We start from the raw sequence: 27,162 nt of genomic DNA, 5'->3' as shown, positions 1-27,162 counted from the left end.
CAAAAGCTGTTGGCCGCCTGGATTTCGTTTAGTCCCCAATCCAGCACTGGTTTGTCACACATTTCCTAACAAAAGGGGCTCGGCCGTTGCTGAGATGCAAACTGAACAACACCCGTCGGCCGATCAGATATCCTTGAAAAATACGGCGCTACTCAGTAAAATGACAGAAGAGAATTTCATTAGGGAGACAGGGCAGGCAAGCGGGGCCATTAATCATGGGAAATGGCAGTTGCCCTGATGAAATACCCGCCACGCTTACGGAAGAAACACGGCCCGTGCGTGATGCAATAAGCAGCAGCCACTTCTTTTCCGAAAGGATTTCCAAACCCTGACACCCCCGCAGCTCCCACCCCCTTCCTGCACCATCCCCCGAACGCCATCCTAGCACCCCCGCATCCGACCGCCTGACCCCACGCTCCACCCTACGTGAGAGCCCGGCGTGCACAGGTGTTGGATGGGCTCTGGGGGGACCATTCCCCCCTGCAGCGTGGGGAGATGAGACACAAAGACGCCTTGTCTCACTGGGGTCCGGCTGGCCGGGGCATTCAGCTGCGGGCGCGGCGCCGGCCTGCAGGGGTCCTGGGGTTTAGACAGCACCACACACTCCTGGGGTGTTGTAATCTGGGCACTGGATGAGAATAAATCCCCTAAGCAAATTGCAGCATTAGGCTTATTTGGGACCTAACTGAGAGCCTGGGAAGGGCCGGCTAGTTAAACGCAGACCCTAAATTAGCGTCCCTGGTTTGCATATCCTGGGCTGTGAACCATTATGGGCAATTTCCCAGATCCTCAGCGGCGGTAAATCAGCCTGGACGCCGGGGGATCTCGGCAGAGGCAGGTGCTCCGTTCCCACCGCTCAGGCTCGCGAGGGACAGAGCCCCAGATCCTAACTCCCTTGGGGCATCCGCGAAGGGGCAGCCGGGGCAGATTTGGGCAGTGGTGCAACCTCGAACGCTGGGTCTGTCGCCATCGGCGGGGGGTGGACGGGGCCATTCACTGCGATGCTTCAGTCCCCATGCGAGCCCTTCTTTTCCTGGGCCACTTGGGAGCAGGCAACGCTCACCGGTGTGCACAGACGTCTCAGGACGCTGAGTATCCCGGTGATGATGTGGGATTGGTGGGAATCCTCTGTCCACCCCTCTGCTGCACCCCTGTGCTCCTAAAGGGATTTAAAACTGGCCCTGTCTCCACCTGGCCGGACCCTGCCCCTGCTCAGTAGCCGGCCTTGGACTAAACCTAGTCTAATATAATTATAATGATCTGAGCCGTGGGTCTAACTCCACAATTGCAATGATGCAAACGAAACATCCCACGTACCTGACTGAGAGTTAACACCCCTCTGCTTAACAGCTCCAGGAAATACGGCAGGACAGACGGAAACTGAACATCACAACGCTTTCAAACCCCAGGGGCAGTGGAGTAAATCAATTCATAAATACAGCACACAGCAATAAATGAAACGTCTCTAACGGGCATTTACATGGCCACTATTTACCCCCCCGAGTTCAGAGCCTGACCCCTTGCTGGCGGGGGCGCGTGAAGATCTGGAGCAGCAGACAGCTCGGTGGGTTCGGGGGATCCGCTCAGCCCAGGCATCAAGCTGCAGATTTGGAGCTGGCCGCACCAAATGTCAGCAGTCCTGGCCCTGGCTCGGAGACTCTCTGCCCCTTCTCCGCCCAGTCACAGTCTCTGCCGTGCCCCTGCCTTTACAAGCCCTGCCCCAAACACAAAGGGGGCTGGGGGCTCTCACAGCACCTACACCGCAGACCCACCTCGCTCAGTCCCTGCCCCAGCCTGGCCAATGCCACCAGCCTCCAAAGCTCCCTGCTCCAGCAAAACTCCAGCAGCAGCTCCCAGCCTCGGCCACGCTCCACCCCAGAGCAAACTGGAGTGCACCCATGCTGTCCTCTGACTCCCTGGGAGAGGGAGCCTCGCCCCAAGGCATCATGGGAGTTGTAGTCCCCCAGGATCTGCCCACCTGTCAAACTCCCCGTTAAGTGCCTGCACCTGGAAAGGTTGGCGGTGTTTGCCTGGCACCCATGTGCTTGCTCGTGCTGCCATCTACAGGCATGGGGGAGAAGAGCACAACACGTTCCTGGGGGGGGCAGCGTGGGATTGTCTGCAGGGGGAAACTGAGGCACAGGGTGGGATGGGGACTGGCAAGAGGCCGAGCTGGGACAGGAACCCAGTTGGTTACTAATGACCCTCCAGCCGTGGGGGCGTGTGTGTGAGACCAAGGGGGGGCTCCGGCCCAAGCCATCATGTGCCTGGTCCTGGGCAGATGTGTTCATCTCTGCCAGGGACATGAGGGGCCCCGGGCCCAGCCACGGGTGAGACCGAGAGTCTGGGGGGGGGGGATGTGGGGACAGGGCCCTGAGTCCCATCTGGCTCCACCCCAGCCTGGGCTGTGTGTGGGATAGAGCAGCTGGGGGGGGGGCTCTAACCTACGCCCCTCCCCACCCCTGCAATGCTCCCTGTGGGGGAGCCCATCTCCCTGCACCTCGCTGCCGGCGCCTACATCAGGGCAAAGCCGGTGCAAGGTGCTGCCCCTTCCAGGCTGGCGCCACTTTCCCCTGGCAGGGCAGGGCAGGGGTGTCCACGACAACACAAAGTGCTGGGACCCGGGAATATCAGGCCCTCAGTGGAGTGGTGGGGTGGATCGGGCCCCTGGTGAGAGGCTGGGGAGGATCAGGCCCAAAGAACCAGCACAGAGAAGGATCGGGCCCACAGTGCAGGGGAGGATTGGGCCCATGGAGCTAGGGCAAGGAAGGATCAGGCCCACAGAACTGGGGCAGGGGAGGATCGGGCCCCCGGAGCCAGGACAGGGGAGGATCAGGCCAGTGGTGCTGAGAAAGGGAAGGATCGGGCCCACAGAACCAAGAGGGAGTATCGGGCCCACCAAGCCAGACAGGGAGGATCGGGCCCACTGAGCTTGGCGTGGGGAGGATCAGGCCCACAGAACCAGGACAGGCCCATGGAGCCGGCCGGGGAGGATCGGGCCCATGGCGCCAGTCAGGAAGCATCGGGCCCACGGTATCAGCCGGGGAGGATCGGGCCCACAAAGCTGGGGGGGAAGGATCGGGCCCATGGTGCAGGCCGGGAAGGATCGGGCCCAAGAAGCTGGGGGGAAGGATCGGGCCCATGGAGCAGGCCGGGGAGGATCAGGCCCACAGAGCTGGGGGGGGGGAGGAGGAAGGATCGGGCCCAAGAAGCTGGGGGAAGGATCGGGCCCATGGAGCCGGCCGGGAAGGATCGGGCCCATGGAGCCGGCCAGATCGGGCCCATGGAGCCGGCCGAGGAGGATCGGGCCCAGCGGTTTCCCAGGCCCAGGCACGCCCATCCCCCGCCAGGCTCAGCTGGGGGAGCCGCTGGCCCAGCCGGGCCGCCCTGTTCTGGGGCGCCGCCTCGGGACTCCCCGCCCGCCCCAGCAGCTCCGTCCCGGGCGTGCGGCTGGGAGCGGCTGGGCCGAGACGCCGGATCCGCCAGGCTCCAGCGCAGCTCCCGGGCCCCAGCGGGGGCTGAAGGTCACGCGTGGCTCCGCGTCCCGCCGGGACCCTGGCACCGAGCCGTCTGGGCGGGCCACTGCCAACCCGTCCGGCAGCCCCCGGCTCCTCCTCGCCCAGCGCCGAGCTCTTCCGCTCCACCGGAGCCGGAGCCGGAGCTGGTCCCGGCGCGGCCCCCCTCCCCCGCGCCCCTGGGGGAGGGTGGCCCCCGAGGCCCCCTGCTCCCGGAGCCGGAGCCATGAGCCTGCCGGGACGGGGGAGGCAGAGCCGAGCGGCTCCGGGCCTGAGCGGCACCGCCAGACGGGTAAGGAGGGAGCCGCCCGGCCGGCCGCGCCGGAGGGGCCGGGGCAGGTTGGCCGTGGTGAAAGGGATTGTGGGACGACCTCCCAGCATGCACTGAGCTCCCTGACACCCGCCGAGCCCCTGGGAGTGGAGGGGGGGAGATCAGGAGGCTTCCCGCAGCACCGGGCCCTGCTGGTGCTTGTGCCCGGCGAGGGAGGGGGCAATGCAGCCGGGCTCCCTCTGCCAGGCAGAGCCATCCGGGGGGGGGCTGAGACCGGCCCGCTGGCTAGTTGGGGGGGGGGGGGGGAGGCCCAGCGCCCGGCACCAGGGTATCCAGCACCTGCTGGGGATTTAAATCTAGAAAGATCCTGCCCCCTCCCCGCGGGTGCCGGGCGCATCTGTGGGGGGGGGGTGTCATGCCCACGTGAGTCAGGGTGATGGGCGTCCCCAGGTGAGCGGGGCAGGGGCTGCCTGGCTCTTCCGTGCCCACGCCAGCCCTGGCCCCTGGCATCCGTGGGGCCTGTAAGGCGGGAGCATTAAAGCGACACCTCTGCCCACCGATCCAGTCCTGCCCCAGATCAGGGAGCGAGATGCTGGGCTGGGGTGAGATGGGGATAACCGCCCGTGGTGAGAGCTGGCACCGGGCCTGGCACCGGGCCGGCCCCAGCCCCAGCTGGGGCGTTCACCGTCCGGGCCCGGAGCCTGGACCCCTGCAAAACAGTGATATGCAGCGGGGTCGTGGCGGAGCGAGGGGCCGGGGGGGCCTGGCGCTGAGCCCTCGTCCCTGCCCACGGCGTGGGCGCGGCAGGCCGGGTGGCGGCCCAGAAGACTGGGCCAGGGCGGTTTGCGTGGGTCTCTGTTTGCGCTGGGGCTTGCTAATGCCTGGGCTGCCTGCCACTGCGGCCGGCCGCCCGGCGTCCCTGGGCAGAGGGTGTGTTAGCGTTGGCACGGAGCCCCGCTGCCACCCACACCGGCCCGGCAGCTGGCTGGGGAGGCAAAGGGCAGCTGGTTGCACCCAGCTCGTTGGCCGGGGCTTCGCAAGGGGGCTGTTAATAACCAAGGGGGGGATCCAGGCCGGGGGAGAGCTGAGACCCCTTCGGCCCCCCCACTGGCGCCAGAATGAACCAGCACAGAGGGCCGTGCGTTAGCAGGGCCCGGCAGCCCCCCCTTCGTGTGCCAGGCTGCGTCGTCCAGTGGTTAGCGCAGGGAGGCTGATGGGGCAGGGGCGAGAAATCCACAGCCGGCCGCGGCTCTGCTGTGGGTCAGCTTGGGGAGGGGCGGACAATCAGAGGATGGCTGTGATTGGGGGGTGTCATCTGGGGGAGCGTGTTGCTGTGAGCTTCCCCCCCTCCTCATGGTCTCACAGCCCCCTAGCTGGGGAAGAAGGGCTCCCCCCCACCCCGATGGAGCAGAGTAACCAAGGGAGTTGACCAAGGTCACCCAGAAAGTCAGGGGCAGAGCCAGGGACTGCAGGCCTAGTCCAGGATCACAGAAGGTAGCCCCGGCTGTGGGGCAGGACCTCGGCTGGCGTGGAGCCCAGTGCCCTGCCCCACGTGGAGGGAAGGGGCAGCCAGGGGGCAGTGGGGCCAGGGAGAAGCCAGGAGAGCCGCTTTGAGAGGGGAAAGGGTGGAGGCCGGTAAGAGCAGTCGGTGGTGCAGGGAGGCTGACACGGCCAGGGGCCATGGTGTGGGCAGGCTTGCTGCTCCCGGTGGGGGCCAGGGGCTGAGCCTGGGGGGGGGCACGTGGCTGTGGGGTGGGGTGGCCGCTCTGTCCTCTTCCTCCACCCGCCTGGCCCCATCACTGCAGCTGGGCTCCCGTCTGCAGCCCCCCTGCGCCGGCTCCAGCCTCCCCTGGCGCTCAGCCTGTGCTCACCCTGCTGGGAGATGAGTTTGGGGGGTCCCCATCACAACAGCTGCCCTGCCCCCCCCATGGTCACTATTGGGCCCTGGGTCGAAGGGGGCCCGGACCCCGCTGTTCCCTCGGAGACTCCCCTGGCCGGGGAGGGCCCCGGCGCAGTCTGGCCTGGGTCTCCTGCAGCCCCCGGCGCTTCACTGGTGGAGGGCATCCCCACGGCCCCCCCTGCCCTGGCTACAGCCCCGAGATCAGAGGCCTCGGGGCGTCCCCAGGGCAGGACAGCTAGGCCGGCAATCCCCCCCCCGACCGCCCCAACCCTGAACTGAGCCGCGGAGCAGCCCGGGGGAAGAGCACGACGTGGTCCAGGGACGGCGCCCACTGCCGACGGCCTCCGGCGCCCCCCACAATAGCTCGAGCCCCCCTGACATGGAAAGTGTAACCGGGAACGGGGGGTGTCTTTGCGTGTGTGCGTCTGTGTGTGCACAGGTCAGCTCGTGTGTCTATGTCTGTGCACGAGCGTGCATCTGTGTGCGCACGGGCCCACGTGTGTCCGTATCTGTGCGCAGAGCTCAGGGTGTGTGTGTCCGTATCTGTGTCCATGTGTGTTCACGTGTGCGGAGATTAGTGTCTCTGCGTGTGTCTACATCCGTGTCCGTCTGTGTCTGTGCACGACTCAGCGTGTGTGCGGGAACGTCGGTGCGTGTGTGTGCTGCCGTGCATGCACGGGTCCGTGCGTGTCCACGTTTTCACATCCGAGTGTGCAGAGGTCACCGTGTGCGTGTCCGTATCCGTGTGTGCACGGCTCAGTGCCTGGGTGTGTGTGTTCACGTCCGTGTCCACGTGTGTCCGTGCGTGTGGAAATGTCTGTGCATGGGCAGGGAGCAGCAAATCCCAGAACTGCCCCCATAAGCAATTTCCCTTCTTCTGCCCCCCGCGTCTGCGACCCCGGGAGCTCAGCTGTCTCCCCGCTGGCGCGTGGTAGCCGCTGCGGGGGGGGGCAGCCTTGCCGTGCGCCCCGAGATCGCAGCCCCCGGGGAGCTGCTGCACCTGCCTGCGTGTTTCCTGCCAGCCCCGGTGCCGGCCCGCGCCATGCAGCAAACAGGAAGCTGCGGGCTGGCTCCGCGGCACCGGAAGCGGGTGATGGCTGGGTGGCTGCAGGGCTGCGCTGGGTGAGTCGTTGGGCCGCTTCTCTTGGGGGACCACGGGGGGGGGGGGGATCGAACTGGCGCCTTTACTTCCCCTCCACCGGGCCTGCCGTTGGGCTGGGGCCGGGCGGGACCCGGGGCCGAGCTCCGGCGCGGAGGGCGTCCTGGGGCGTAGGCCCCGTCTCCACTGCCTAGGAAAGGCTGGTGTGAGCGGCCTGGTCCTGGGGGGGGGGGGGATTTCTCCATGGTGCCGCTGGCGGGTCGGGGCGCTCCGCTCTGGAGCACTCCGGGGTGGGGGTTCTAGGCCCAGCCCCCCAAGGTGTGTGCCTCATTCAGTGTCTGAGTCTGCTCCGCCCGTCGGACCCGTGGCGGTGGTGGTTCTTTGTCTCCCTCTAGTGGCTGGCATGATTATGAGGATAATGGTCTACTACAAGCGCTAGCGAGTGGAGCTCCTCCTTTGGCTACAGGGGCAAAGGCTGAGCCGCTGGGGGAGCTGGAGCTGTTCACACCGGCTGAGTGTGGCCCAGCTTAGGAGGGGTTAACTATCCCCCCCCCCATTGACCCCTAGATGCTTGTACAGCACCTGGCGCAATGGGGGCCCCCAGCTCTGTCCCATTCTGCCGCAGCGGGGGGGGCTGAAGTGCCCTCTGGGTAGTTGTGAGAAGTGACGCTAACGTGGGCAGGGCTGGCCTGGGGGGCGGGGGAGGCAAAAATCAACCCGGCCGCAAACCATGACTTGATTTTTTTTCTTTTTTTGAATGTCGCAATTTTGGGGGTGGGGCAACCTTCTGCTTGCTGGGGGAGGGGAGGGGGGGCTCTGAGCCAAACTGCAGGCCCCACTCCCGCCTGGGGATGCCCCCCCCCCCGGGATGGGGGCCGGGGCTGGGAGAGGAACGCCCCCCCCCGCACCTGTGCGTGTCAGCGACTCCGGAAACGGCCGGGAAAGAGTGTGTCAGCAGCCCGGGTGTGGGGGGGGGGACATGAAACAGGCCTGCCCCCACCTGCCCCTGCCACCCCAGGGCTCTGGGCTTGGCCGGGGAGGGGGGGGGGGAGGAGGAGGTCATGCCCCCCCATCTGTGCAGCTGTTTGCATGCCCTTAGCTTAGCCGTGGGAGGCGAGCCAGGCCTGGGCCTGGTGGTGGTGGTGGTGGGGGGGGGCCCCCCCCGTTTCTAAACCCCGTGGGCAGGAAGTGTGCACACAAGTGACAGCAGAGCGAGCGTGGCGGGGCGGGGAGGAGAGAGCCAGAGCTGCCACCAGCCGGGAGCCGGCAGGGATGGAGCGGTCTCCCCGGCTGCCCCCCGGGCGGGCAGGGCGGAGAAGCCCCCGCTGGGTACGTGTCCCGCGCGGGGAGGGGGGGGGCTGGGCCGGGAGCCGGCTGGGGAAGGGGCCAGGGAAAATCCTGGCAGGAGCACGGAGCCGGCTGCGGGGACCCCAGGAGGACACGTGGGGGGGGAGGGGGGGGAGTGAGGTGGCCGGGCCCCCCCCCGTGCAGCCTGGCCCCCCCCCCCCGGAGCTCATGGCTGTGAGCCGGCTCTGGAAGGAGGCTGGCGGAGCTGTCCCGGGCTATGAATGGAGCATCTGCTCCTCGGCTGGTCCTGCCCGGCTGGGTGTGGGGCTGGGCAACGCGCACTGGGGCAGACAGACAGACACAGATGGACACCCTCCCTCCCGGCCCCCCCGGCGAGGGACCCAGCCCACCGGCCGGATGGGCCTGCCAGCCTGGGGAAGCAGCCGTGCAAACTCGTGGCGGGGGGGCCGTCGTGGCACAGGGGTGGCTCGAGTTAGCCGCTCGTGGCCCAGCCCGCCTGCCCCCCCCAGGTCCATGCTGGGGGGCCAGCCCTGGCCACTGCCCAGGCCACACCTGGCACACTGCCCAGGCTGGCGCGTGTGCTCTGCCCGGCCGGGGGATTCGTTCCCCGCTGCGGCGTAGAGATTCCCAAAGCCCCCTGGGCAGACGCACAAACACACCCTGCACACAGAGACAGCCGGAAACACGGGCACCGACACCTCCGCAGACAGACACACAACCACACCCTGCAAACAGAGACAGCCGGAAACAGGGGTGCCGACACTGCCACAGACGGACACCCACAGACATGCAGACAGACAGATGGACAGCCACAGCCGGGCCGGGCACCCACAGACGCTAGCGGGAGCCCAGCCCCTTGGAAGTCAGGCCGGGGGGCACCTGGACAGATGGCTCCGCAGAAGCAGACAGACAGACAGACGCAGATAAGAGAAGCCGGACACCCGGCTGGCCTGGCTGCCCGTGGGGAGGGAGGGGGGGTCTCCAGTGACAGCGAACTCTGGCTTTCCAACCCACCTCACGCCCCTTCGGACTCAGCGCCCCCATTGTACTGGTGAGGAAACTGAGGCACAGAGCAGGGCATGGACTGCACCACTGCCTCTTATCTAACCGTCCGTCCGTCCCATACTCACCGCTGTTGGGAGAGCTATCTGTCCATCCCCGGACACCCCTCTGTCTGTCTGTCTGTCCCCGCGGGGGCCCCCCTCCTTTCAGAAGCCTGTAAAAATCTCTGATCTCATCTTTTCCCTTCTGCTCTTGGTGGGTCAGTGCCGACTGGGCTGAAGCTACTGGGGGGGGGGAGCTTAGCCCCAAGCCCCCTCGCACAGAGCCCCTCCCATTCTTTCGGCCCCGGGACCCCACGAGTTGATTTTCTTGTTCCCCTTGCAGTGGCCTGGGGCCAGGTGCCGGCGCCCACTGGCGACTCTCCCTGGGCTGGGGTGCCGGCAGAGCCCCTGCGGCTGAAGCTGGGAGCTGGCCAGAGGCAGGGGGGTTCAGGGGTGCCCGGGTATATCCAGCTTGGGGAACTGGGGCTGGGATGCCGGGGGGGCCCTTTCCTGTCCAGTCGCCCAGCCGCAGTGTGACGCTGGTCGCTCCAGGAATGCCCTCCCTGCAGACCCCACGGGCGCTGTAATCCTGGGAACCAGGGTTAAGTGGGATCGACGCCAGGCCTGTGCCAATGTGGGGGGTGGGGGTGAGCAGGCCAGGGTCTCAGAGGAAGCATGGCCTAGGGGTTAGGACACTAGCCTCAAACTCGGGAGCCCCGGGTGCCGTTCCTGGCTCTGCCAGAGACATAGCGGCTCTGTGCCTCAGTTTCCCCGCTGTACAGCGGGAACGGCAAGCCTGCCTGGCCTTCTGGCCGGGTGTGAGGATAAAGGCATTGGGCAGCCAGAGGGAATGCCTTCGATAGCTGTCAGTACAAACTGCGACACAGCCACACACGCAGCCAGCCATTGCTCTGCCCCTTTACCGCGGAGCCGTTACGGGTAGTAGGGGGGAGGCTGAGCCTGGCCCGTCCATGAGGGCCTGGATAACGATCCCTGCCGCTGTTCATCCGCTGCTCTTAAAGTGCGTTACAAAGGAGGGCAGGGTCATTATCCCCACTTTACAGATGGGGAAACTGAGGCACGGAGCTGGGGAAACTGAGGCACAGCGCGGTGCTGTGACTCACCCACGGTCACTGGCAGAGTTGGGACCAGAACCCGAGTCCCAGCCCAGCGCCCTGCCCACTAGGCCACGCTGTCTCCCTGACGCCGGCCACTTCATTGCTCAGTTCCCTCGCTCCCCCTCTGTCCTGTGTGCACTTTGAGATCGGGGCCGGCTCCCCGCGTTCGTACACACAGCACCTCGCACGAGGGGGCACCAGTCCCAGTCTGCTGATTCCAAGTGGTCCGACGCCACGAGGGAGGCCCCCGAATCCATGAGCTTGTCTCAGTGTCAGACATCAGAGGCCTCAGTTTCCGCCAGGAGGCAAGTCAGGGCCGCAGAGGCCCATGCGGCTGCAGGCAGAGGAACCTCTCCCGCGCCCCCTGCCCGGATTGCGGCCGCCGCGCCCCACGCTGCTGTATCTCACCGGTGCACAGCGAGGCCTGCCCAGCCGCGTTCGTTTCACAAACGCTGCGCTTCCGACCTGCTCCCCTGACTCCAGGAGCTGGGGCTTTACGGACCGGCGAGCCTCCCGGGCGCTTTTCGCTGAGAAAGGCCCATGTCTCACCCAGACTTTTTCATGGGATTTTGGTTTTGATTAAACTTTTGCCGGGAAGCGGCTCTGTTTCAGCAGAGAGTGAGATCCCAAAGCAGCCAGGGCACAGGCCGGTCAGAGCCGCAGGGATTTGAACCCGTGCCCCTGCCCTATGGCCCCGGCTAGAGCCTCTCTCTCTGCCCCAGTGAATATTTAGTTATTTATACCCAGGGAAACAGCAGCAATTGACCAATTCTGTAGCCCGGTGGCTAGGACGCTCAGGCGGGAGACACGGGTTCAGGCCGGATCATGCTCTTGCTCCTGTCTTTCCCACGCACCGGGGGAGGGCTAGTTTCTGGGAAAGGTCTCAGGTTCATCCTGATGTGGAATGAGGCAAATATTTGCAATCTTGAAATTTTTTCATGGGACAGGGAAAGCCAATCTCCCCGCCCCAGCCGGTCTAGAGACGCCCCCAAAATCACAAACCTGGCTTGAGTACTGGCAGCAATCTCAGCTGGTCTGGGCATGGACAGCACCTTGCACAATAGGGCCCAGTCCACAACGGGTGCGACCACGGTACGGGTTACCAGTGCTACTTAACAGAATTCATGTTGGGGCTGGTGGGATTTAACGGCCAGCGTGCCGATTAGCAAGACAGAGCACTTGGTTATGGGGATCCGTTCTACGTGACTTTACCAGGCCCGTGTGTGTCTGGTTCGCGTGCGTAAGCTGTGACTCAGATGCATAAAACAGGCAGCGGAAACACCCGTGGCTAAGCGCAAAACGCTTCCGGCTCAGGCTTTGCAATTGTGGTCACCCGCCCAGCGCCGGCGCGTGCCCCTCGGGCCCCTCTGTGGTCTCCTCTCTGGAGTTAGCGCCCGACTGGGTCCAAGCGCAGCGTGCGCAGAGATGGGACTTTGCCGATTCAAGGACTCAGGCCCGCAGGGCTGACTCTGGGGCCAAAAGGGCTAATGTGGGGCCAGCCCTAGACCCAGTGGTGCCCCAGGCAGAGAGCTTCTTTGATGCCCCCTGTTTGTTATTTGAATGCCTTCTTTTTCATTGCATTTGTAGCCCATTTCACGACTTCGCTGCACAACTTGCACGCCTGATTTATCCCTGTCATATAAACTTGCACGCTGGGATCTGTACATCTGCATTTGTTCACGTCAGATATAAGCTAACAACAAAAACAGCACCCTGAATCTGGTGCCTGCCCCTAAATCCGGCCCTGGGCTAATGCGATCCCAAGCGCGCTGGGAGTGCTGCAAGCGTGAGCAGAAACACTCCTCCTCTGAGCACTTCAAAGCAGGCCAGTGTCGTTATCCCCATTTTACAGATGGGGAAACTGAGGCATCGAGCAGGGCCATGGTCATCCGGAGAGTCAGTTGCAGAGCTGGGATTAGAACACAAGTCTCCCAAACTCATGCCCTAGTCACTGGCCTACGTGCTGAGTACCAACAATTCCCAGCTCTTCCTCAGGGGATCCCGAAGGAGCTCAGTTTCAATATGCCTAATGTACAGCTGGGGAAACCGAGGCACAGAGCGGGGCCGTGACCTCTCCAAGGTCACCCAGGCCGGTGGCGCAGCTAAGAATTGAACCACTGTTTCCTTAATCACCGCTTCCTTTAGAAAGGAATTTCCCACGCAGCCCCGCCTCAGTGTCCACAGAAATCAACGACCCAACGGGGTGGGGGGGGAGGATTTTTTCTGCTCACGTTCATCTGCTGCACCCACCACGTGCCCGGGTGGGCAAATAAACCAGCCTCGCCGTTTCTACCGTACCCAACGCTGCAACCTCTCTGCAGGTTTCCCTGCTTTCAGCATCGCTGGTAATTCACGGGCCGGTCTCTCACCGCCAGCGGCTTACACCGTCCTTCCCTGAGGTGTCCAAAGTGCCCGTTTCTTGCTCTTCGTTTCATTGAACATTAACCTGTGGTTTTGTTTGCTTGCCCTCCTCTGCTCCAGGGTAGACCTGAGTGCCACGGGAAGCTTCTCTAGAGAGCCGGCCGCGCTCAACGCCTAGCGAACGAGATGGGAGGCGCGCCCACGTTGGCTTAGTTCCGACTTTCGAAGCAAAATCAGGCGCGTTGGCAGCTCCCGGGCTTGGTTCCTGGTGGACGGGGACATGGATCCCGTGAGCCCTTCCAGCCGTACGGAGCCCGTGGACTGCCTGGCTTTTTACGCCACCGAAGATCTGGGTCGCAGGCCTGGGGAAAGCCGCATTCGGACTCAAGACGCCATTGTGTTTTCAGATAATTACACCGACGCAGGCAGTGCCTTCAGCTCCCAGACCCCCTCGGGCCTGCAGGGCCCAGATGTGGGCAGCAGCTCGTTGGCCAACTTGGAAGGCGCTGCCGGGGACTGGGGGACGTCTCCGGGAGAATTTGCTTCCGCGTCTGCCCCGGGAGGGGCAGAGCCGTCGTGCGCCAGAGCGAACGCGCTCGGTTCCGAAACCTCCGCTGGGAAAGGCCTGCCCCCTCCAGGAGAGGCCGCTCGGCCGGAGAACTCAAAAGGGCAGGGCGAGGGAAAGGACGATACTGCCCAAGTGCTGTTCTGGGCCGGGATCCTCCAAGCTCAGCTGTGCATGCTGGACCTCCAAGAGGAACTGGAGAAGCAAGATGGGTCTGCGGATGGGCTAAGCGGCCGTGCCGGTGGCCTGGAGGAAAGGCCGAGCAGCTGCCCGACTGCGCCAAATTCCCAGGGCTTGGCCGTGCCGCCGGAGCCGCTGGATGGAAGCGAGAGTGATGACGGGCAAGAGGACGGCCTGGGGAGGCCGGATGAGGAGGAGAGCCTGTCATGCGAGGAGGAGGAGGAAGAGCAGTGCCTCTTCTACGACAACCCGCTCTTCCAAGAGAGTCCTCAAGCTGAAGGTCCCCCCTTCTGGAACGACGCGGAGGGGGACAGCGCCGGTTCCACCGATGAAGAGGAAGGGGTTCCCGAGGGCGAGCTGCCGGCGGGCGGCCGGCAGGAGGAAGAGCTCCCGTGCCCCGTGGCCGACGCGGCCGGCGAGGAGGCCGGGGGCTTCCCCGCGGATCCGGGTCCAGGGGCCGAGGACGAAGCGGAGGAGCTGGCGCCTTGTGCCGTGCCCGCCTACACGATGCACTACGGCACCTGGGCCCCCTTGGTGATCAGGGAAGGCGACGTTGACGGGGCCGGCTCGGGGGCCGAGGACACGGAGGTAAGAAGCGTTGCGGCCCGGTGCCAGCCTCCTCCCGGCAGTCCGCCTCTGCCGTCCAGGCTGGAGGGAGGGGCTTTAGTGGAGGGACAGCCAGTGGCTCCGCCCCCTGCCCCGCCCACCCAGGCAAATCCGAGCCCCCTTGGTTTGGAGAAAGCCGCCCCCCCCACGTGGCCGGCACTGTGGAGCTGCGCGATGTCCCTCGGCAGACGCAGGGAACGGGAGGGGGGCACGAAGGGGCAGTGCCCGCCTGGGTCCGTCCTGCTCTGCAGTACTGAGCGCCTGCCTTTAGCCCCCCGGGGGGTCCCTCAGTTTCTCCCCGGTGAATATCATGTTCCCTGGGGTTCAGGCGGGGGAGCGGAGGGTCCCCATGCCATGACCGGACCTATCCATTCGGAGACGTTAAGGCCAGAAGGGAAACTTGAGCCCGTCCAGTTCGACCCGCTGCATCCATCCAGACGCTGCAGCACTGCTGTGGGGCGCCGATTCCTCTGGGCCTGAGACCCCTGGTGCTTGCACAGATGTCACGGCTCAATGTGGAGTGACTCCTGATTCACACCGGTGGGAGACAGAGGATGGGCCCCCTGCTCCTGGGAACAGGGCTACGCATCGTCCTGGGGTTTTCGGACCAATCAAACAGGTTGCTGTGTTGCCACCATGCAGCTCTCAGCAACGTGCCTGCCCTCCAGCCCCTCACCGTGGCCTCAGGCAGGAGGGCAAGGCCATGCCAGGTGCCCGTTCTCTGCCCGGGGCCTTGTGACAGGCTGGGGGCGGTGGGGGTGCCAAGGCCAAAGCAGTCGCCGGGGTCACTCAGCGAGGCCGGGCTTAATCCAGCCTCACTCCCAGGGAGCTGAGTGGAGTGACTCCGGATTACACGGGTGGCTCTGAGAGTGGGACGCGGCCCAGAGGGCAGATTCTCCTCTCTAGCCCCGGTGGGACGGCAGTGGGGCCGAATTCTCCGTTAGTCTGGAGCAGGGAGTGCGGAGGTTAAGGGGGTGTTTGGCCCCCTTTGCTCTTCCCATATTCAGGGATCATGCAGGGTCCTGCCCAGCCCCTGGAGTCAGTTAGAGCGACCTCCGGGCTGCTCTAACTCGTGACCTGTCTTACATAGCCTCCAATTGGCCCTAGGGACAGAGAGTAGCTACAGTGCAGTGCACCCAGCCTTGCCCCCATCTGTCCCCTATGGCCCTGGGGGGCAGAGAACAGCAACACTGCAGGGCACCCTGGCCACGGCCCGATCTGCCCCCTACAGTCCTGGGAGAAAGGCTCATCACAAGCTTGGGGGGCCGTGCACAGGAGGGAGCCCTAGGGGGCCATTTCCACCCACCCTAAGGCCTCTTCCCACTGCCTGAGCGGCCGGCCGAGGATCCGGAGTGACACAGGTGTCAAACCAGTGCGCCGGGAAACCAAGCCAGGGAACGGGCAACCTCTGCCTGGGCTGGATCCCTGGAGCATGGAGCCCGTCGGGCTGTGTGCTCTGCCCTCCCCGCGGGCGGGGAGCTGGGGAAGGAAATGCCGAGGGGCTGGGGCCCCCAAGCCCTCCGCCCAGGGCTCTATTTTTAAAGCTGGCCTGGGGAGCGTGTGGCTGGAGCCTGGCTCCGCCACAGCGCTGCTCAGCACGCGTCTTCCTGTGGATTGTTTCCAGCCGGTGGCTTGGCGCCTGGCCAGTCTGCAGCGTGAGGCTGGGCTGAGGGCGAGCCAGCCGGGTTGGTGGGTCGGGGTTTGCTTGGGGGGCGTCAGCCATCCTGCCGGGGCAGGAGGGACGCGTTTCGGGAGTACATGCCAGGAGCAACGCCGGGCTTGGGGACGGGGGGCTGCCGGGGTAGCAGGAGGAGCCTGGTTTTCCTGCCGTTGCAGTGACCGAGGGGAACGGCCAGTGCTCGGGTGACAGTGAGGGGCTGGGCCCAGGGGTGAGGGCCGGCACTGCTTTTGGGGGGTGCAGGTTTGGAGGCCTGGTTCTCCACCCGGGGGAGCAGCGGGCACCAAGTATCTCTGGAGTCCATCGCCGCTGCTGGGTTAAACCCACATGTGTTGAAACCAGACGCCATCCCCCAAACTGCTCCTGACCCTGCATTGCCAATGGGGGAGGATTTCCTCAGATCTGGTTCCCTTTCTCACCACCCACACGGGGGCGGCTATTACCATAACCCCTCGGGGCTCTGGTCACAGACCAGGACCCCGCTGCGCTAGGCGCTGTACTTTTCTATTGCTATAGGTGCATTATGGTAGTGCCTAGGCACCCCCGTCACAGACCAGCCCTGTTGTGCCAGGCACTGTATGTCCCATTTTTGCCTCTGAGCCAGCCTCCCTGAATGAACTACCTCTCCCAGGATGCACCGTGTTCTCACCTCTGACTGAAGCACATGCTGTATCATGGGCATATGAGTGCAGGTGCATCCTGGGAGATGTAGTCCAGTCAGGGAGCCTGGCCTATAGAGGAAAATTGAGCAAGAGGCACCCAAACTACAACTCCCAGGAGGCACCGCGGCTCCATAGATGGATACAATTGAATATGGAATTGACCCGAAATTTGAAATTTTTCTGACCTTTCCATTCTGCAAAAAATGTCAGCATCTTCACCTTTCGACCCAATTCAGGAGCAAACCAGGTGTTGAAATACTGGGATTCCCCACTGGATGGAAACTGCGATTTCTGCTCAGCTGCCATCTAGCCCTGTGGGTCGGCTGGGGGTCAGATGACAGAGGGCTGTAAAATAGGGAGTGAGAAAGAGATAGGTCAGGCCCTGCTGTGCTCCCATCTTGTAATGCCCCTGCAAAGCAACAGCTGATGAGTGTTAAAGGCAGCTAAATAAAAACACATGCCGTGCCTCGTTGACCTGTGGAACTCACTGCCACAGGAGATCGCAGACAAAAGAGGCTCAGAGTCAAATCAGGCCTGCTCACCCTCCGGCGTGTTATAAACCCGCTTGCGTCAGGGCATGATCCAGCTGCTTGCTGACAGGGCCAGGCAGAAATTTCCCCCTCCTGGCCAGGTCATTTGGAAGTTTAGCTGCTTCCGTGACAGTTGCTGGTGCCGGTCACTGTGGGGGCCACGCACGTGGGCTGGAAGGGCCAGTGCACATAGTTACCAGGGAGGAGAATGAAGCATTGGCACAACGGACCTGGGGACGGGGTGGATTTTCTGTCCCTCGGCATCTTCAAGTGGAGATTGGGCGTCTCTTTCGAAAAGCTGGGAGGTCTCGGCTGGATTCTCCACCTGCATTATGCAGGAGGCCGGACTGGATCAGAGCAAGCCCCTGCTGGCTCCTGGTCCCCTGCTCTGCTCCCGGCAGTTCCCGGGCGCCTGCAGATCTTCTAACACGTCTTTGCTTCTTTTCCAGGCCCCGAGACGCCCTCCCGACCAGCTGGAGGATGGAGCCCCCTGCCACCCCCGGTTCTCCTGGAGTCGGGTGAGTCGGGGAACAGCTCTGCCTGCCTCCTGATTGGCTTCTCTTGTGCTGGAGGCGGGACAGAGGGGCAAGTAGCCAATCCGAGGGTTCCCAGGCAGGGCTGGCGCCGGCTCAGCTGGCAGGGAATCCAGGGACCTTTCCTGCCGAGTCTGCAGGCGCCGTGGCTGACGTGGGGCAGCGCAGAGGCTGGGTCCCCCCTGCAGCCTGGTCTAGCCCCACTGGCCTAGCACGGCTCTCCTGGCTGGACCCACATCCTATGCTGGCACCCGGCCCCGCCAGACCATTGGGGGTCACCCCGTCTCTGCCCTCTTGCATGGCGCAGCGCCAGCTGGGGGGCTGGCCCCACATCGCAGGCGGGAGGTCTGGCTGGGGCCCTGCCAGCTGGAGGTTGGTTGTGCCAGGGTGATCGTGTAACTGGCTTCTCCCCACAGGCCTCAGTGGCGCCGTGGACCCGCTGGAGGGCGGCTTGCTGTTTTCAGCCTCCGGCACCTCTGTGGTATCAGCCCTGCTGCAAGAGGAAGAGTGGATCCACCCCAGCCCCTGCGAGGTCCGGCCCCTGAGTCCTCCTCCGGGCGGGGGCACCTGGAGCCCCCAGGCGTCCCCGCCCCACACCGCGGAGCCAGCTTGGTGCCAGGAGGGGGATTTGGGACAGCCACCCCCTGGCCGTGGCAGCCCGCCGCCCCCCGGCACGTGGGCAGAGGTGTCTCGGAGCACTTCCTGCCCGCGGGGGGAAGTCGCTGAGGCCGACTCTCGGTCTGATTCGCTCGACGGGGCGGAGGGGGAGCCGGGCGGCGCGGCGGAGGAGCCGGAGATGGAAGAACTAGCCCCCCTGCCTGGAGATGAGGAGCCCCTGCCAGGGGAGGGCGGGCCAGAGGCCCCCCGGGGGTAAGCCAGCTCGCGAGTCGGGCGGCGGGGATCCACGGGGCTCTGGCAGCCACAACATCCTCTGGCTGTGGTTAGACGCTGGGGCTGGGCTGAGCTTCTCACGGCATGGGCAGGTGAAATGAGCGCTGGCTGCCATTTGATGCAGAGAGCTGAGAGCTAATGGGACCTGCCATCCATCCATCCCGTGCATCTACCTTCCCTCCTGAGATGCCCATCCCCACGGCATCTGGGCACCGGGCCCCGCTCCTTCTCCCTGTGAACAGCTCTTCGCTTCCTCAGCTTCTGCTGCCCTTTCAGCCTCTCCCCGGCTTTGTCTCACCGTCACATCTGTCCAGCCTAACGCGACCTCTGCCTCGGGCCCAGCTGTGCGGCGGGCGGGCTGTCCTGCCTCTTCACCCCCCCACTCCACCCAAGATGGTCCAGGACCCGCCCCACAGCTGGCACTGCCCGCTCAGCCCCCTGCAGTGTCCTGGGGCCTCCCAGACATAAGAATCCAGCCGCGGGCCCGTGGGGATTTAGCCTCATCCATCCACAGAGTCCATAGCCCTGGCGTCTGCGTGCCGAGCGCAGAGGGGCAGATTGCCAGGCCCCGAATGCCACTTATGCTGGGTCGCTGCAGCTCAGTGGGCGTGGGAAGCAGAGCGGGGCCAGGCAACCTGGCGCATGGAGCTAGTGACCCCGGCAGCTGGGGGATGCGGGAAGGGGAATGGGCCCTCCCTGCTGCTGCACATGCTCCTGCCCCCCCCCAGGCAGCCCGCGGAGGAAGAGGCAGGAGAGAAGCCAGGAGACCCGGAAGCGGCGCCGCCTGAGGAGGCCATCCTGGCCAACGGGGCCTCTGGGGAGCAGGAAGCAGCTCAGCGGCTGGCGGCGCGGCTCTACCGCCTGGACGGCTTCAAGAGGTCGCAGGTGGCCTCCTACCTCAGGAAGAAGTAAGGACTTAAGTGAGGTTTTGGGCAGGATGGACGGTGTCCTCGAGTGACCCCACCGGGACGGGACGGGGCTGGAGTAGCCGAGAGAAACCCCCCCTACACCAGCTCCTGCCCCTTTGCCCGCAGCGCCCCCTGCTGGGAGGGGACGGGGCCACAGTAGCCGGGACACCCCCCCAGTTCCTGCCCCGCTCCCCACAGCACCCCCTGCTGGGAGGGGAGGGTGCCGGAGTAGCGGGGAGCCCCGTTCTGCGCTCTGACCTGCGCATGTTGCTTCCCAGCAATGAATTCAGCCGGCTGGTGACGGAGCAGTACCTCGCCTTCTTCCAGTTCAGCGGGCAGACCCTGGACCGGGCGCTCAGGTAACAGCACCGCCGGCCCATCCGGAGCCTGCGAAGCCAGGGGAGCAGCGTGGGACGGCAGCCTGCGGGGCGGGGGGCAGAGGGAGGGGGGCCCTGGGGTGCCAGGCCTAGCAGACAGGCCCCATCCTGAATCAGCCTTGGGCAGAGAGAGCCCCCAGACCGCGTGGGAGGGGCACGGCCTGCATCCTAATGCCCCCAGAATGAGGGGTCTCCCCTGCACAGCTCTGGGTTCGGGAGGGTCCCTGTTGCACAGGTCTGGGGCTGTGGGGTGCCAGGGTCTGCACCAACACCCCTGGAGCTGCCGGCGTGCGGGGTCCAGGGGAGGACCCGGCCGGTCCATGGCGCCAGCTGTAAGTCTCCCTGGGCGGTGTCTCCTCTGCACCGGGCAGGTCCTTCCTCAAGGCCTTCGTGCTGACCGGGGAGACGCAGGAGCGGGAACGGATCCTCGGACACTTCTCCAAGCGTTACCACCTCAGCAATCCCGACGCCTTCCCCTCGCCAGGTGAGCTCCCCGGGACCCCCTTCATCCCCTCCGACTCACAGACACACGAGGATCTCAGCTGCACCCTGGGCCTGACACTGCCACTCACTCCCCGCTGGACCCATGCCGCTCTGTGCCTCAGTTTCCCCACCTGCACTAGGAGGCGGTGGCTCCCATCTTCCCTCCCCAGGGCGCTTGAGAGGCAGACCCACCACGCAGCCAGGAATCCTCCTACCCCCTGAGCTGGCGTTCGGAGCGCTCACGGCGCCTGCCAGTGAAAAGCAGCCGCCTCTGGGCTGGAACCAGGCCGCTGTTTAATGGCGCCGGGAGGGAAGAGCGCCGCAGCCCCAGGAAGTGGCGAGGGAGGGGTGCGGGTTAGCGGCACTGGAGTTTGGCTGGGACACGGAGAGCTGGCTTAGTTTGCCAGGCGGCCCCGGTGCCGGCTCAGGAGAGGTGCCGGGGGGGGGCGATCTGTGCCCAGGAGGGGCGTGGGCCCCCCGCTGTCCACGCACAGCGGGCGCTGCGGATCAGCTGAACACATGCTGCCCGCCGCTTCCCTCTCTGCCCCCCAGACGCTGTGCACACCCTGACCTGTGCCCTCATGCTGCTGAATACGGACCTGCACGGGCAGGTAAGCCCCACAGGCACAGGGCGTGGGGGGACTCTGGGGGGCAGCCTCTGGCCTGCGGTGATCTGGGAACCCCTCCCAGCGGGCAGAGCGGGTTCAATGGGTATCTTGCCCACCAAGCCCGAGCGTGGCCCGACTGGCCATGCCAGGCAGGAGGCACCAGGCCGGTGCTCGGAGCTGGGCTGTTCCGTGCAGCTGGGCGCAGAGGGGAGAGCAGGGATGTGGTGTCATAGTCCCCGCACTGCTCCCCTCCATGAGCTCAGGCAGGCTCCAAGAATAGACATTATTTTGCACTATGACCCAGGCCGGGATCGTGGTTCTGTCCTTGGGGAATGTGGGGGGGACACATGTGGCGGCTGGGTACACAAACGCAGCCTGGTTCTCATTGTGATCTGTGCCTCCCCTCTTCCCCCCGCCCCGACCCCCATTTGTGTGTCGCACCATCGCCCCCCGGTGGCTGCAGAACATCGGCCACAGCATGACCTGCCACGAATTTGTGGCCAACCTGGACGGCATGAGGGACGGGCAGAACTTCCCCAAAGACCAGCTCAAGGTACTGAACCCCTCAGCCAGGCTCCCCCCACAGCACCGGCCAGCTGGTCATATGTCCGTCTGTCCCCTCCTATATCCATCTATCTAGGCATCCATCCACCCCCTCTGTCTGTCTGTCTGCCCCTGGTCTCGAGAGAGCCATGTCTCGGTGCTGTATGGGGTGGAGGGGACGGGGCTCAGGGCCGTCCCGTGCGTGCGGGGAGGACCCCGACTCTGCTAATCACGTGGGGTGTGAGTGGCTGCGGCACGGGTGACGCCCCCAGGGTGGGGGTACCCAGCGGGGCAGCGGCTGGGCAGCCTGGCTGCAGAAGGAAGAGCCCCACATGGGCGTTGGGCTGCTAGGGGGCAGCGTGGGGCCTGCCCCAGGAAGGGGGCGGGGTTCCAGTGTGGGGGGGTTCCCGTGGCCCCACTGACACCCTGCTGCTCTCCCGGCAGCTCCTGTACTACTCCATCCGCAACGAGAAGCTGGAGTGGGCGCTGTGAGTACCCAGGGCCTGCGAGCCCCTCCCCCCCCCCGTTGTCTGCCGTGGTCCCTCCCGACAGCCACATGGCCAAGTCCAACTCTCATGCCACCCCCACCCCTCGACTCAATGGCATGTTCCATTCTGACCAAGGAGTGGGGGGTCAGGGGGAGCCACGGCCCATTCCGTTCTGACCAATGGGGGGGGATGCATGGCCTGTTCCATTCTTACGGGGGGAGGTTATGGAGAGCCACAGGCTGTTCCATTCTGACCATAAGGGGTGGGCAGGAGCCACGGCCCTGACCACAGGGGGAGTAAGGGAGAGCCATGGCCTGTTCCATTCTAACTGGGGGGGAAGGATTTGCAGGCACCACGGCCTGTTTCATTCTGCTGGGGGGGGAGAAGGTGTTATGGGGAGCCACGGTCTGTTCCATTCTAACTGTGGGGGTGGGGGGATTTGCAGGCGCCAGGGCCTGTTCCTTTCTGACCACAGGGGGGTGGGCTGCATGTCTCCCCCTGCAGGGACGAGGAGGAGCAGGACAGCGCCCCGACACCCCGGCCGCCCAGCACCCCATCTAGCCGGAAGAAAAGCAACCCCTTCCTGAGCCTGAACTATGACCCCAAGGCCACCACGTACAAGCAGGGGCTGCTCACCCGCAAGGTCCACGCCGAAGCCGATGGCAAAAAGAGTGAGTGGCACCCGGCGCGTGGCGGGCGGAAGCAGTGATACCCATTGCCTGGCAACCGGCCTGGGCGGGAGTGACACCTAGCAACCAGCATAGGAGGGTGACACCTGTCGCCTGGCAACCAACATGGGGGGGCAACACCTAGCAACCAGCATAGGAGGGTGACACCTGTCGCCTGGCAACCAACATGAGCTGGAGGGAGTGACACCTGTCACCTGGCAACCAGCATGGGGGAGAGTGACACCCGGCAACCAGCATGGGAGGGTGACACTTGTCGCTTGGCAACCACCATGGGGAGGGTGACACCTGGTCTCACCCTCCCTGACCTTTGCCATTCCAGCGCCCTGGGGGAAGCGAGGCTGGAAAACCTTCCACACCGTGCTCAAGGGGATGGTGCTCCTCTTCCTGAAGGTGAAGCTAGGGTCGTGCTGTGGGGCTGGGGGCACGGGGAGGGCGGCCTGTGGGGCTGGGCACGCGGGGAGGGGTGGGGTGGACAGGGCCATGGAGCTGGGAGTGCGGGGAGGGCGGCCTGTGGGGCTGGGGGCACCGGGAGAGCAGCCCTTAGAGGGACTAATTCCTGGCCCCCCAATCGCTCAGCTCTTTCCCCATGGCTGTGGGGCACCGTATCTAGCATGGCTCAGGTCCTTGTCTCCCCCCTGGCCAGCACAAGCCACCAGCCCAGCCCCTGTCGGGGCCACTGGCTATGTGTCGGGGGGTCCCAGTGCACATCCAGGGGGGCAGGACCCCGGCCCGGGGGCACAAGGGGTGGCTCAGCCTGGGAGGGGGGCAGGAGGCGAGGGCAGACGGGGAGGCAGGGGGCGGGTGTGGCTGCCGCCTCATGCCCCTTGTGCCCCCCGCAGGATGAGAGCCGGCCGGAGACGCCGGGTGGGGAGGAGCCGATCGGGGTGCACCACGCGCTGGCGGAGAGAGCCTCCAAGTACACCAAGCGCCCGCACGTCTTCCACCTGCAGACTGCCGACTGGCGCGTCTTCCTCTTCCAGGCGCTGTGAGTGCCCCCCCCCCCGCCGGGACACGCTCGCCCTGCCCCCACTCCTCTGCCCCCGGGAACCTGCTCCGATATCCTAAGCCTGCCGCCCCTGCCCCCCCCGGGGCACAGCGCCCTGACTCCGTGGCCCCCTGCCCACCCTGGAGCACGCTGCCTCTGCTTCCCACCCCGGGGACATACGCCGCGTGTCACATGCTCTGCCGGTGCCCCTCACTTCCAACCCGCAGCCCCCTGCTCTGTGCCCCCCTGGGGAGCTGCCTCCCCCCCTAGAACCCACCCCAAATCTCCCCCTCTCTCCTTCCCCAGGAACGCGGAGGAGATGAACTCCTGGATCTCCCGCATCAACCTGGTGGCCGCCATGTTCTCGTCCCCGCCCTTCCCGGCAGCTGTGGGTTCCCAGCGCAAGTTCATCCGGCCCATCCTCCCGACCGCGCAGTGCCGCAGCTCCCTGGTGAGTCCCCCCCCCCCCCCCGCAGTGCTGCTGCCCCCCACCCCCGGCACGGGCAACGCCCAGCAGGAGGACCCCCCAGACCCTTCAGGGGACAACTGCCCAGGAAGGGGCATCTTCCGTGGCACAGCTTCGCCCCCCTGGTGCCACCCCCGAGTGCCCCTCTGTGGGCTCTGCACCCTGGGTGATTTGTGGGCCCATCAGAGCACCATAGGTGGTGGCTCAGATCCCCAGAGGGACCCAGCCTATGGGGCCACATGCGCCGTGGATTGGGTACCACCGTGGGTGGCTCGCCGTGGCCCTCCCCATGGCTCCCAGGGGCTGTGGTTTCCATGGCAGGGGACCCCTGGGATCATGGGGGGGATGAGGAACCCCTGGATTGAGCCCGTGTCCCGGCAGGAGGACCAGCACCAAGCCCACGAGTCGTGGATGGACAAGTTCTCTGACGAGCTGGGCGATCACCAGCGGAACCTGCCGGACAAGCGGGGCCGGGGCCGCGACCTGGAGGAGTATCGGCTCAAGAAGGAGTATCTGCTCTACGAGGTGGGCACCACCCGCAGGGCGGGCGCGGGCAGGACGGAGCCGAGATCAGGGGGCGTCGCGCCGCGGGGAGGGGGTGGGCTCAGCAGGGGGCGCTCTCCCTGGGCAGGCGGGGCTGGCCCCGATGCCCTGTGTGGCACTAGGGGGCGCTGTTTTGCCCCGGCTTTGCCCCCCAGAGACGGCCGAACCCCAGCCTCACGCAGCCGCTTGCCCCCGCAGAAGCGCCGCTACGAGACCTACGTGAGGCTGCTGGAGGTGCGGTTGCACGGCGGCGACGAGACGCTGGAGCAGTGGGAGACGCGGTTGGGGGCCCAGGACTCGGCCGACGAGGGGCCCGGCCTGACCAAGTCGCACTCCAGCCCCTCCCTCAACCTGGACCCGCCGCCCGCCGGCGTCAAGGTCAAACGCAACATCTCGGAGCGCAGGACAGTCCGTAAGATCATCCCCAAGCGGAACAAGCACCTGCTGTGACCCCCGCCCGGGACGGCCCCCGCACCCCACGCGGGGAAATCGAGGGCCTGCCCCGGGCCCCAGCGCACGGTACTAGCCGTCGCCCGGACTTGAACCCGCAGCTAGAGGGACGGGGCGGCGCATGCAGCACGGAGCCCCTAGGTGGCACCAGCGTCCCAGCAACGGGGCCGTTTTTGACAGGAGCTCAGCCTGAGGCCAAGGGGGGCGATGGAGGCTTCAGGGAGCGTGAGCCCCCTTCTGGGGGGGTCCCAGCCCAAGGCGTTGAGCCCCCCTGCCCTTGGAATAGGAGGAACCAAAGAGTCAGCACTGGGGCAGGGCTGCCCCCATGGACGCCTGGTGCAGGACGATCCATGCTGCTGGCCGGGCTGGTCTCTGGGTACCCGGGCGGGCGCCAGCCCCTGCTCTCAGGGGGGGCACCGCACCCCTCACAAGCCAGCTCCTGATTCCTGTTCTCAGAGACTGGCACCGCCGGAGCAATAAAGCAGAGCCATGGAACCGTGCCCAGGCTGCATGGGGCGGGGTGGGGGGGCTGGGAAGCGGGTGCGGGGCTGCGCACAGAGCTCCCCCACACGGGGGCCGCAGGTCCCAAATGGGGGAGGAGGGGGTGCCCAGATGGGGGGGGCAGCGGGGCAGGGGAGGAGAGAGGGAACAGCCAGGGGCAGGATCAGGCCCCAAACTGCGCCGGAGCTGCACATTGCCTCCTGCGGGGCAGGGCAGGACATGGCACCAGTGGGCACTGGGCCCCACGGGTGCGGCGACACTCCAGTGACGGGGACCGGGCAGATACAGAAACCCCAGCATGGCCTGTGCCCCCCTGCCCAGCTATACCCCACTGGGCCGGAACCGGGCCCTTCCCCACCAGGGCGCTGGCGCCGTGTGAAGAGCCCTCCAGCGCTCGCCAGGGCAGAGCCGAGCCGCAGGGGGCCGGGACAGCATGAAGGTGGGGGCGGGCGCCAGGGGGGCTAATGGACTGAATAGCCCGGCTGGGAATGCAGAGCCGCCAGCGGAGGCGCCTGGGCGCTGGGGCTGAACCGGCCCCATGGAGTGTGGCCTGGCCCAGCCAAGAGGGGCTGGGAGCCAGGGAGAGAAGATGCCAGCTACCCCGGCCATGCGCTGCCCCCCAGCTCTGCCGGCGCCCCTCGCTCCCGACCCACAGCCCCTGCTAGCCCAGCCCCGGGCTCCCCCCATCTGGGGCAGATGCTGGTTTCAGGACTAGCTGCTCCTCTGGTGCTGTGGCTCTGGTGCTAATGGTCCATGACCCCTTCCCAACCCCTGGCTGCCCCCTGGGCTCTGGCAACGCCTGGCCAGGGGGGCTCAGGTTGCTCCAGGGGGGCCTGGGTGCGCTTCCCATGACTAGGAACTCCCTCACTGGCCCTGGGCCCCCCAAGGATGCCCACAAACAGGTACCCACTGCCCTGTCCAGCATGGGGAGCTCTCTGGCTCCCCAAGCATTTGGAGGGGGGGGGTTGGGAGCCAGGACTCCTGGGTTCTATCCCTGGCTCAGATGGGTGGGGGCTGCTGTGACTCTGGGCCAAGTACTGATCCATTCCCAGGGCTCCGGGGTCACTGCTCTCAGCACGTGCCGTGGGGCTCAGAGCAGGGGCGCATGCGACAGCTGCACAGATTTCCAGCCCCCAGGGACGGGGGCACATGCTCTGGCCTGTCCCGGTGTGCTGCAGCCCCATCACGCCTCACGTCGGATCCAGCTGGGGCGGCGGCATGTCACACTCAGTCCCATTAACCCCTCGCCCTCCCCTGCCCGGTCCCAGCCCCTGGCTCTGGAGGCTGAGGGAGGCAGCAGGAATCAGGCCATCAGAGGAGGGCAACAGAGCGTGAGGAGGTTGTGAAGGGGCTGGTCCGACGGGGCTAGCGGGGGCCGGACACAGTGAGCCCGACGGCCCCCTGCAGAGGGAAACGTGAGAAACCCACCAGCCCCGGGCTCTGCCCAGCGATCTGCTGGGGCCCAGGCTGCAGCCAGCATGGCTGGCACTGGTGGGAAGGCGCCGGGGACACGGAGCTGTGCCAGGGCAAGCAGTTCCTGCCCTAAAGAGTCACCAGTCTAACTAGACAAGAGTGTATGTGTTGGGGGGGGGGGGGGGGAAACTGAGGCATGGGGCGGGCTGTGCCCAGCCTGTGGTCTCCCAGCAGGTCAGCGGCTGAGCTGGGAGTAGAACCCAGGTGTGCTGAGGTCCAGCATGCTGCCCCATCCACTGGGCTTCGCCACCTCCCGTCTCTTAAGGAGGAGGCCGCTCCTGCCCTGGCCCTGCTGAGCAGGTCGCCACCCGCCCCCGCACAGGGCGTTACTCGTCCAATATTGCCCAGCACTGGGCTGTCCGCTATAACCCTCCTGCAGTGGCACGTC

General features: G+C 65.7%; 1 protein-coding gene across 1 annotated transcript; it reads left to right on the top strand.

Moving 5' to 3' along the window:
* The first annotated feature begins 8,024 nt into the window (after positions 1-8,024).
* PSD4 (pleckstrin and Sec7 domain containing 4) lies at positions 8,025-25,295 on the top strand. Its single transcript, XM_067540322.1, is given in 16 exon segments — positions 8,025-8,114; positions 12,736-13,948; positions 17,286-17,338; positions 17,742-18,239; positions 18,989-19,168; positions 19,447-19,527; positions 19,917-20,029; positions 20,581-20,639; positions 21,100-21,189; positions 21,624-21,667; positions 22,172-22,338; positions 22,676-22,746; positions 23,196-23,341; positions 23,648-23,792; positions 24,189-24,332; positions 24,549-25,295. Coding segments are annotated over 15 exon segments (3,096 nt in total). The 5' UTR covers positions 8,025-8,114; positions 12,736-12,895; the 3' UTR covers positions 24,801-25,295.
* The last annotated feature ends 1,867 nt before the right edge of the window (positions 25,296-27,162 follow it).

Source organism: Emydura macquarii, unplaced genomic scaffold, assembly GCF_026122565.2.
Source record: "Emydura macquarii macquarii isolate MOO-44397 ecotype Brisbane River unplaced genomic scaffold, CSIRO-AGI_Emac_v2 contig_573, whole genome shotgun sequence".
In the NCBI taxonomy this organism is placed as follows: Eukaryota; Metazoa; Chordata; order Testudines; family Chelidae; genus Emydura; species Emydura macquarii.
The sequence above is the reverse complement of the archived record's forward strand: the minus strand, read 5'-3'. Positions and strand labels throughout refer to the sequence as shown.